The following is an 11,862-nucleotide window of genomic DNA, read 5'->3' as shown; positions in this document are numbered from 1 at the left end:
CATGGATACGATTTTTTCGAAGATACTTGATAGGGGAAAATCTGTCACAAAATCCTGTATTCTGAGCCAGGTTAAAGGGATAGTCCTGGCTTAAACTAAGCTGTTTCTGTGAAACCGGGCCTATCTCTCCAGTCTGAGACTTAAAGATCTTTGGCCTCATTTATCAACAGTGCGTAGAAAAGGTTCTATATTTTGTCATACAAATGAAATTAAGAATGTGTTTTAGTACAAAAAAATCTGTATTTACAAACGTGTGTACACGGTTCATACACACAATTTATTTGAATGTATGTATATTTTGTCCATAGGAAGAATGAGGATTATTTTTATTTTTCTCTCTTTGTTAAATGTGTTTATTGATGATTATAATAAGTTAAACTGAACGTCATTTTAAATAATATAAGCCATAATGTGCAGCCTCTGCACACAAACGCAATCTTCTTCTTGTAGTGTTTGGTGGCGGATGGCATACCAGCGTCTGGTACGTTTACCGCCACATGCAGAAATTTGGGAGTGTTGAGGCTGTACAGTGGCTAATATGACTAAAAATGTCAATTTATTGAAAATGTCAACATGTCGCCAGGAGCCGCTTTTTGGAATTATGTGCTTCAGGAACTCTTAGAACGGCGGACCCCATATACTCCCATTTTATGAAGCAGAGAGGGCTGCAGATTTACCAAACAATCTTCTTTATAGTTCTACTCAAGAAAAAATGTCACCTACATATCGGATGGCCTTAGGGTGAGTAAATAAACGTTAAGTTTTAGTTTTTGGCTGAACTATCCCTTTAATTCAGGGGGGTCCAATGTCGGTCCTGGAGGGCCACAGTCCTGCAGAGTTTAGCTCCAACTTGGCTCAACACACCTGGTTGGAAGATTCAAGTCTGCTTTGTGAGACCTTGATTAGGTGTTCATGCGTGTTTGATTAGGGTTGAAGCTAAACTTTGCAGGACACTGGCCCTCCATGACTGACTTTGGACACCTCTGCTTTAATCAAACCAACTGGTTCATTCAGTTTTTCAAAGTGCTCGGAAAAAACGTATGCTGAGGACATCTGCTGGTCCAAAAATGTAAATGTTTGATGAACTGTTGCTTTGGTGTTCCTACTATTGTATAAAACAATGTCCTTGTCAAATTATTGGAAAAGATAATAAAGGTTATTATTTTACATTTTTTCTCCATTTTGCAATTGTGTGAATTTAAAATAATTTTGTTTGAATTAGTTTAATCCGTTTTTTATAATTGACCTCAATCATCGTTCTCTTGACCTTTTAATCCTTTCACTCTTTAATAGTGACCCTTTAATATGAACAGTTCTGACATCATGGTATAGAAAGTGTCATGGAAGAAACAACATTGCAGATGTAGGCCTATCATGCATTTTATTCAATGGGTTTTTCTATTGTGGTGTATAAGTGTACACCAAGTTTATAGTTAAGTTTAGTTCCTAGGATTGACCAGTGTGTTTTTATATGGCATACCATAAAAACCTACTAAATGCAACAACACGTATTGTTGTTACCACAAGGTGGCGTCAGTGGCTAATCAGTTGGTTAATGAGAAAGTCGCGTCTACCTCTCAAAATGTGGAGATCAAAATCGGACTAATGTTTAATCTCGTCATCCGAATATCTGTCAACCAGCATATACGGATAAATAAAAAACACCTTTTGCTGAAATATGTGTTTACTATAATATGTGTTTACTATGCGTTATGTAGTCCCACTTCTTATCGATTTACTTTAAACTCTAGAAACGCTTTCGACAGTGTGATGTTTTTTTAGTTTAGTTTAGTTTTGTGTGCGTGTGTATGTAGTTCATGTCACACTTAGATTGTATGTCCCTCCTGCACAATGTCAATAGATGATATGACACAGTTGTATTAATTCATCAGCAGAGGTACACCAGCGATGAAACAGACTGAGGTCTTTAGGATGCTCCTATAAATACAGATTTCTAGATGAAATTTCCGAAAGTAAGCTAAAGTGGGACAGTGTAGGGGGATGTGGAAACTTGATGATTTAATCTGACATTTTACACAGGAAAACAGTTAAACAGGAAACATTTAATTTTCACATTTAGAAAAGAACAGTACATGACAATGGGGTTATGTTTGACATATTTTATTTATTGCAATGCTGTTACCTATGCAATTTAAGAGGCCTTTTTAGAGACAATTTATTTTCACACACACACACTTTGCCCAAATGTATTTATTCTTTCCGGTATTATGTGGTCTATTATCTAGGCCTATAAAGATAGTCACTGGCAGAAGGGAAGCTGAGCCATAGTATTGATTTGTCTTTATCTTTTGATAACAAGATGTAAGAGAAGGAGTGGAAACATTGACCACATGCCCTCCAGAACAATTGTCTGAAAATAATTTCCGTTTGAAAGCAGCCAGTTATGTGTCTAAAATGTCACAAAGACAGAAACTGGTGTCTGTGTCATTGCATGTGAAACTATGAAGATGTTACGGGCCTGAATGTCACAGACATTCTGTTAAATTTTGTCATTGGAATATACATAAACACTATTGCCCAACTTCAATGTAACAGTAAGAATAAAACAGCTATAGCATGCTTTGAGATTTACAAAAATACCTTTTCAGTATGTACACAACCAGTCAAAAGTGTGCTCATGCCCATTCATAATTTATTTTATTATACCAATTTATTGGTTGAGCACCTACAGTATTCAGGTCAAAAATTATCCATGAAAAAAAACCTTTTATTTTGTTGAAATCTACATACTGATAGACAGACAGATAGATATTAATAAGTAAGTATTAGCTCATCAATACTATAATAATAACCACGACCTGTCATGTGACCATTATTATTGCACAGATTATTTGGACGCTTCTCTTGGTGTTGAGCACAAGTGGGAGCCATGTTTGCTTCACGTGTCATTTTGGGGCCCCACGCTCTTGAACTTTCCGATACTTCGACTAGATAGAAGCAGCTGCCTGTTTCATTTCTCCAATGCGCAACAATCCACCTTTGTGCAAGAGAAAATCACACAAACTGCCTGACGTATGAGAATAAACCTTTTTAGAATAACCCTTCTAATTGTCACCTGTCTCTCATAGTGTTTTCAAATTGTGCCCAGATTTGGCTGTAGTCATTGCCCAAGCATTTGATATATTGTTGACGGCAGAAAGGGATGCTAGAAACATTAGCGGTATAAAGGTGCTAGCGATACAGAAGAGAGCCTGCTTAGCGCTACTAATAAGCTATTAGGAGCAAGATAGGACTCAAGTCTCACCCCCCCCCCCTTCTCTCTCTCTCTCTCTCTTGCAGCCAAAACAGACTTTGTCTGGTAATGGGTGTATTAGCCGAATACAGACACGCTGGTGTTGGCCGGGGGTGTGTGGAGAACATTGGAACATCTTCTTTTAGCAGATCTGCATCTGTGATGTACCGTATGTTCCAATGTGTCACCATATTATACTAATATAGTATGATTCAGCCACTCAATACGCTATACATTTTCCAAGATGGAATATTTTTAAGTTGCACAAACAGCAGGTTACACTCTTTGTGTTAAAAGTACAGTTGACCATTCTTCTGTTTCACTTGTCTTGTGTTTTACTCAAGCTATACAATCCTGATCCTAGTCCAACTAGATCTTTGTTTTATAATGTGTAATCATTTTTTGTAAAAACAGCAATACAAAAACGTGTCTGATGTATGTGTAGTTATCGTTGATTTTCTGTTTCATGAATTTTGAATTATGGGGGTCTGCGAGTTGCAATGATATTCAAAAGACCCACAGAAGCAGTAGCATTTCATATTTCAAACAAACTAGTGATCATACTCCTGACTTTTGCCATCTTGTTTATGTAAACCTATTTTCTTTTTCTCAAATCCTTAGGTGGTTCATGAAATTGTGCCGTCCTGAAAGCTGTGTAACCCAAACTGCGGGGACATCAACACCAAGACTGAAAGGAACTGCACCAAATGTGTCTTTCAATCTTCAGGTATTGTCATGTTATTTCTTGTTTCTTATTTATCTATTGATATGTTTTACCACCTGTCTTTTTGTCTCTGTCTGTGTGTTTCCGCCCATCTCCTATTTGGCCTTCATTTATTTTGCCGTTGAAGTGTTTTGTTGTCTCTAAATAAATGAGGTGTGTGAGTTTTGCCATTCTGACGCTCTGGGCTTTGCTTACCATCTGATGGGAGGCGCACCAGCGCTGACACAATAGATGCCAAACAGAGGGGAAGAGAAAATAGCTCTGATATTGTTCTGGGATCTTTAATGTTTGACAGCAGGTACTTAATTAGGGAATACCAGATACCCTTGCACAGGAATATATGTAAATAAAAGAGAAACAAAAAATTGCGGACGAAAGCACAAAAAACGACAGAACGACATTAATTTGCCAGACAACACAAATTGCAAAAGGTGTTTTTAGGCACCCTAATACTGCAAAGCAGATATTTATTTTATAGTTCTTTAAGATGTGCAAAAAATACATATGAATAATTGATTGTAGTCTGCAGTTGTGGTCACAGTTAGAAATTGCAGTCACAAGCATTTAACGCTATATTATAAAAATGTAAATGCAGCTCATACAGTCAGAATTTTTACATTGAATTGATCTGTTTAATAATGAGGCTTAGACTTGAATTAAATATAACTTAACTTCTGGTAGACCTCCACAAAGAATCAATAACTGTTGACAGGTTTTAATTAAATACAATTAATATACAATAAAATATTCATAGAAAGGAAGTTTAATCAAACACAGACCGGATGTTACATTCGGCCAGCGTGTGCGTCCGATGACTCCCGTCTTTACTGACATACAAAAGAAGTCTGTCATGTTATCAGATTTTCACTTCACGGTTATCTTGCCCAAAACAATTCCCGGTAACAATAATATTAAAATGTCGATGGTTTCTTTTTTAACAAACAAATAATGCCATCAGTCAAATTCATACATTTAGTTTATTAATCCTTATACACTAAAAGTTGAGTGTAAGGATTAGCGAGAGAGATTGTAACCATTGAAACAGGGGTGCTGAATTATTTACAATATCGTATGTGAAGAATTGACAAAATATCGATCATCATGGTTCTTGATATCACGGTTATTGGCAATACCGGCATATTTTGACACCCCTAGTGATTACCAATAAACTGCAGGGTCAAACATTTCCTGAGACATACTGGATTGGGACAGTAACCTTGCTGAAAAGACAATCTTCCAGCACTCTGAAGTGCTGGTTTAGTGCTGGTCATGGCTGCTGGCTATGCTACCATTGTAACCATTGCTATGCGCAATGTTTTTGTTGTTAAAATACTTCTGACTTTTCCAGTTTTATAAGCAGGGGCAACAGTAAGTAGTTCAATTTTCTCAGAAAGGCTGGTCAGACACCTGGAAAACCATTTAACAACCATTTTTGCTAAAGGTGCCAAACGCGACATAACTCTACAACAACAAATTTCAGAAGATACCTCTGCAATGTATAGTGCATTGTGTTTGTATAATATCCAGTCTTTATTTAAGACACCTTCATCCAAACTCTTTTGTCAGCATGCGATGGTAAGGTCCACAGCTGGTGCGTGTCCCACCACCCTCTCTTTCCCAAGCTCGTTTCGGAATCACCCCGCTGCCCCAGAAGCCCCATTTGGAACCCTCCTCTTACCTTTTCTTTAAACAATCCCTCCCTCTTATCTTTTCTTTAAACAACCTTTCCTTCTCTCCAACGGGCTGCCCCACACACTCGCTAAATGAAGTTAGTCCAGCCCCCCCGTCCTCTTCTGCTCGCTACCAGACACACTCACAGAATTGTTTGTTAATAGTCCAATTAGATAATTGCCATCTTTCACTCCTTTTGCACTCTGTTTCCCATAAAGCAGTGAATGGCTTCAGCGGTGGGGGGGGGGGAGTTCAGCATGAAGAGGGCCCCTGGCCCTGCAAGGTGACAAGAAGGGCCCAAGCCTGTTCCTTGCTCACAAGCATTGGCTTGAATTGAATCATTGTAGCCTAATCAATGGTCTTATTGGATTACAGACCACTGCTGTTCCCCCAGATATTGTTGCGTTGACAATGAAAATAGGCGAGAGGCTGAGTGGGTGGGTGTGTAGTGGTGTGGAAGAAGTGGGCGAGGGGAGGAGGAAGGGGTCGGTTTGGGGTGTTAGTCTTGGGATCTCGGGCAGGTTTTGTGGGTCGAGTTTTTGTCTTTTAATAGGCTTATTTTAAGTTAAGAGTAGTTGCACAACAAGATGGTTTGAACGATCGTGCGTGGACCAGTGGGTTTCTGTTTTTATTATGGCTACTAGGTGACTCGGGGATGGTAGTTGCACACTGGGTCTGCTTGACGAAGCCATGCTTTTGTGAATCTGCGTTCGTTACCGAAGTGGATTCCAGTTTTTTTCGTATCTCCCAGGGCTCTCCGCCTCCCTCACTGTGTCTCATTCTCTCTCTCTCTCTCTCTCTCTCTCTCTCTCTCTCTCTCTCTCTCTCTCTCTCTCTCTCAGCACTTCACCAATCTTTCTCTCTCTCTTTTTTGCACTGTGCTTGTATTAGCTCCGATGTTTAGAGGGTGCAGCGCGTGGTATTGGCCCGTTATCTGCTGAGGAGATTCATCAAACTGTGCCGAAAGTTCGCCGGCCTCACACCGACCGAATATCTACGGCCCAAAGGAAAGGGGAATGGCTGCGCCGCACCAGTACATCAAGGAATGAAGTGGAACTTTTCTGGTGGTCCTTGTGTTTCGCCATTGGGACCGTTGACTGCCGTGGCTCTTTGGCGTTTCAAGACGAATCATCTGCCTTGATCCTGCATGAACGAGGGTGAAGAGGGGGTAGGAGTCTCTGGACCCCTCCATCAGGACAAGCCCGTATTTCCCAAACAGTTTAGAGTATTCATGAGGTTACGCAAATGTGGAGGCAGCGAAATTACCGTAATCAATTGAGGCGGCGAGCATGCGTCCGTCCACAGCTCTGATTACCCGGAGATCAGCCTGATGTAACTGTTACAAGGAGAGGAGTTGTTAAATTGCTGTTGAATTTGGGTGAGAAGTCTATGATCATTGGACAAGTGAGTCTGCACAGAGATAATAGGGCAGATCAGTGGACCGGGCAAGTGCGGACGGCACATTAGCTATCTGACTTTGACTCAAAGCTGCTGTTTTACAGAAAGACTAAAACCGAATTACTCAGAATAAGCAGTGTGCCATACACTATTACATAAAGCTATTTTTGCCTGTTGAGGATAAAAAGAGGAGAAATCTTGGGAGAGGATAAGATACTATGGAAGTCCGCTACAGTCAAGAATCGGAGTCCGGAATGCTGCTGAAGAATGGACTAAAAGATGGGAAAGACGGAAAAGATTCCCAGGGGAACATTTCCAAAACGTTCCTGAAAGACCAGCAGGAGTCCTTCTCACCATCCGGACAGGTGGAAAACTGCGAAAAGAGCCGAACAAGCTCGGGGGATCCTGATTACTGCCGGAGGATTTTGGTTCGAGGTAAGTTTAAAAACACTGGCCTGTAGCTTTCTTCAGTCAAAAACAAGGAACGTGTGTGCAGGAACATTATATTGTATTTTGTACAGGTTTGTTTGGATCACTTTTTGATTCATTTGTGAGCGTGTGTGTATAGATTGGGCTCAGGTGTACAGGAGAGAAATCCATATACGCTGAATAAAAAGAGCAGACAAGAGTGAGTTCTTTTTTGAAGAAAGAAGCTCTGGCTGTTATTTTTTACTATTTCATTTAATAGCTGTCTGACCCAATTTCTTTGCTCTCTCTTTATTGCAATTATTTGGAAATTCAATTTAGAGTCATTTAAAATATATATCACAAACATTAACATTAATTAAAAATAGTTTTTGGAATATGTCTTAATAAAGTATGACTCTTATTATCATTTTTACAATGTTTTATAAATTTAAGGAATGAGGTCTTTATTTCTATGAAAGAAAAAAAACTAAATAATTATATACTTTTGTACTTACTTTTGTTGTACTTTTCAGAATTTTAAAATCTCTACATGTCCTGCTTGAGATTCTTTTTTTGTTCATCTTTTAAAAAAATAGCAATTTATTTTTTACTGATCTGTCTAAATTAAGAAGCATTCATTTGCTGCATTTATTTATCCCAAAAATATGTTGTTTTGCAGCGTTTTTTTAATCTTACTTTTTTTCATTGCATGTGTTCTTAACATTTTTATAATTTCTTTGCCACCAGTTGACTTTAAAAAACTAAACAATAAATTACTAGCATAGTTGTGGAGCCCCTCCTGCTTGTGTCAGCTGATTGTGAAATTCTGGAGAGCAATCAGCTCCATTAATTTATTTAGGTTGTGATGCTAAATCTAGGTCAAACTCAGAGGCCTGTTGAAATATGAGGAAATTAACCTTATGGAATTATTGTGTGTTCGGATATCTTTAATTAGTTTTCAACTGCCGGTACAATAATTCAGTATCTGGATTTAAATAGTAAAGTAGACCGATATTTCAGGAAAAAGGTAACTGAAGTTGCCACTAAACATTTTATGACCTTGCTTAATGTCTTGGTTTTTTTGCTAAATAGAGCTTGTGCTTTTACGCATTGACAAATAAAGTGAAATAAACATTTTACTTTAATTTATATTAAATCAAACTCACTAGCTAACATGTTTTGTGTTTATGTTTTAGAAAATCTTATTTATTTATTTACACATTATAAATTGGATCTTTCTAGTAAATCAATATGTTCTGTGATGGTAGTAGAAGTACACTAGTAAAACTATTGGAATAAATAAAAAATGCTCTTTGTTTTTTGGACATTTCTGTTCATTTTTGCTATTTAATTAATATTTTTACATTGCTTTGAGCATTAATTTTACCATATATTTTGAACAGTACATTTATTTTTTATCCATTATCATTTAATTTTTTTTAAACGATAATACATTTATTTATGAAGGACATTATAACAGCCTCCGAGGATATACAAAGATATGAATTAATGCATTAAAAAAATTAAAAACACTCATGATCCTGTATACTATGTAGGCTGACCAATGTTTTTTAAAACAACAGGCTCCACTTTCAACATCTTTATTTTTTATATAGTGATTTATGCTTATTGTATATATTAATAATAATGATATTGTTTTAGCATGTGTGATCATTCTAACATACTTGCTGATTTTTTTTTCTTCACATTCAGATGCCAAAGGTTCGATCCGAGAAATTATTCTGCCGAAGGGTTTGGATCTTGATCGCCCAAAACGTACTAGAACCTCTTTCACAGCAGAGCAGCTATACAGACTGGAGATGGAGTTTCAACGGTGCCAGTATGTTGTGGGGCGAGAAAGAACTGAACTAGCCCGACAACTTAACCTGTCTGAAACTCAGGTACGCACAAATCCACAGATAATTTCAGTTGCACACAATTCACAATAGAGACTACTAAACTAAGAAATACAAATTTATCTGGACAGTCAGATAAATAGATTACATATGTCGTCCTTATTTAATTTATGAATGCACTTTTGACTACAAGTACAAATTAAAATTGTGAGATCTTTTTTTATCTATATTTCATGTTGCATTTTCATCATGCCTTCAGGGCACGTCAGTGATCTTATAAACATATTTCCGGATGATTTCCTTTTTGTGCCTTTTGTGTCTCGTGACATTTTGCTAGTGGCGCAAAGGCCTGCTTTAAAAAAAGCCAATTGATGCATTTGTGGCACATGCTTTACAGAGGGGTCAGGAAGGGGTCACGAGTTTGAGATTACATGACTGAACTGTACATGCTCTCGCTCTCTCTCTCTTTCATGTACTTTCTATCTCTCTCTCTCACTGTAGATGTCTCCATGGATAATCTCTAGTGCAGGCAACCTCTGCCATATGTTTGACTACAGTAGTATGGCTTATTCTGGAACTAGTGTTTTTTATTAAGAGAATCTGTTCATGGTTTGCCTTTGGCACATAAACTTGCACAAATATTAATTGTTTTTAAATAATTTTAAATGTAAAAAATAATTTGCATTTAAAAATTTGAACTAGAGTTTGTGGCTTTCCATTTTTTTTTCAATCTTCATGTTTTCAAACTGTCTCTATAGATTATCATTATTGATTTGGGTTGCCCTAATTAAACATCCCAAACACCTGCAAACCCAACACGCCGTCTCAATGATTCTAATTCTATTGCACATTTGAACTATGTCACATTCTATCGCATCTTCACCCCGCTAATGACTTTAAAATTCTTCTGCTCTCCTGTGGGGTGAAATTACAACAGTTAAAGCCCTGAGGCAGATCAGTGCTGCTAACACAGAGAGGACAATAGAGTTAGCTTCACTAATGCCCCGTGATGCAGTGCAGTTCAAATCCATGCCTTGATTACATTAAACCTTCCCGTGTCTCTTCTTGGCCGCCTGATGAGGAGGCTGAAGTGCCCGTTAATGACGGATTCGTGAAATTAACAATTTGTTCCACGGCACGGAATGTTCAGTGGGAGAATCAAACAAGTCATTCCTTTATTTGATAGCAGAATGTGTTTTGCGGGTATGAAGATATGCAGGAATGGCAATTAAATAAATGTTTTCCTTGATCCAGGGACACCTGAATAGACAAATATAAACTGATTTTGACACATTGGCAAAAACTGGCATTCCATTAGAACAAAAAAGAACTAGCCAGGCATTCATTGATTTGTTAAACAGAGCTGAATATTCTTTCCTGAACATAATAGAAATGTATTCTGAAGCTGATATTTGTGACTTGAGCATGTTAAAAAAGAATTACTGTAATTTTAACAGCAATGCAGTTTAGACATAATCACAACGGTTAAACTGTGTGACACCTTTCTTTGATTTTACCTGTTCTTTGTTCATATTCTTTCAAAGCCATTATTGATAATTACTTCTAAAATAAGTCTGAAGTAGGCCTCCATTTCTCTGTAAAAAAATATTTATATAGATAATTTTGTTTTATTGGATAGTCAGGGAACTGCTGGTCCTCTTCTTTTGAAAATCTTAATAAAAAACAGCACATTATTGCAAACAGTATTGATCATTTCACTCTTTACGGTTCATGAATTTTTCCAGTGTTTGTTTAGTGCAATAGATTTTAGCCCCCTCCACTTTTTAAATCATTTCTAAGCATTCACTTTTTTCCCACTTCTATGTGCACATTTTAATGATATCATTTTTTTTTATTAAATAATTTGAACACTTACTGTTTAACAAATTTGATTTAGTTTGACAAGTAACACCTTGCAAACAGTGCATTCACAATATATTTCCTCTGTTTTATTCCATATCTCTCTCTCTCTTATTCGCCAGGTGAAAGTGTGGTTCCAGAATCGCCGTACCAAACAGAAAAAGGATCAGGGTAAAGACTCAGAGCTGCGCTCCGTGGTTTCCGAGACGGCCGCCACCTGCAGCGTCCTGCGTCTCCTGGAGCAGGGACGCCTCCTCACACCCCCAGGCCTGCCAGGGTTGCTGCCCCACTGCGGGAGCTCCTCGCTGGGCTCTGCACTGCGTGGGCCATCCCTGGGCATGACCGCTAACGGAGGTTCCTCCAGCAGCAGTAGCAGCAGCGCGGCCAGCTCGGGCACAGCCGGCGGGAGCCCCCCGCTGCCAACCGTGACCAGCTCAGGGACAGTCACAGGGCTGCAGGGATCTCCGTCTGCCCACGGGCTGTTCAGCTTTCCAATGCCCTCTCTGCTGGGGTCGGTCGCGTCACGCATCTCCTCCACCCCACTGGGCATGGCCGGGTCCCTTGCTGGGAACTTGCAGGAACTTTCTGCACGTTATCTGAGCTCCTCCGCTTTTGAACCTTACTCGCGGACCAATGGCAAAGAAGTGCTGGACAAGAAAGTTTTGGAATGATCACCGTAGGCTCTCTCTTTG

General features: G+C 38.6%; 1 protein-coding gene across 1 annotated transcript; it reads left to right on the top strand.

Moving 5' to 3' along the window:
• The first annotated feature begins 7,264 nt into the window (after positions 1-7,264).
• Positions 7,265-11,862, top strand: vax1 (ventral anterior homeobox 1). The gene is made up of 3 exons (XM_056767903.1): positions 7,265-7,481; positions 9,168-9,355; positions 11,293-11,862. The coding sequence occupies exons 1-3, from the start codon at positions 7,265-7,267 to the stop codon at positions 11,839-11,841; spliced, it is 954 nt and encodes a 317-aa protein (XP_056623881.1). The 3' UTR covers positions 11,842-11,862.

This window comes from Triplophysa dalaica, chromosome 15 (genome assembly GCF_015846415.1).
Source record: "Triplophysa dalaica isolate WHDGS20190420 chromosome 15, ASM1584641v1, whole genome shotgun sequence".
Classification (NCBI taxonomy): Eukaryota; Metazoa; Chordata; class Actinopteri; order Cypriniformes; family Nemacheilidae; genus Triplophysa; species Triplophysa dalaica.
The sequence above is the reverse complement of the archived record's forward strand: the minus strand, read 5'-3'. Positions and strand labels throughout refer to the sequence as shown.

Coding starts and splice junctions, on each gene's coding strand:
- vax1 (XM_056767903.1), top strand. CDS start 7,265: ATGGAAGTCCGCTACAGTCAAGAATCGGAGTCCGGAATGCTGCTGAAG. Junction 7,482..9,167: donor CCGGAGGATTTTGGTTCGAG/GTAAGTTTAAAA, acceptor CTTCACATTCAG/ATGCCAAAGGTTCGATCCGA. Junction 9,356..11,292: donor TTAACCTGTCTGAAACTCAG/GTACGCACAAAT, acceptor CTTATTCGCCAG/GTGAAAGTGTGGTTCCAGAA.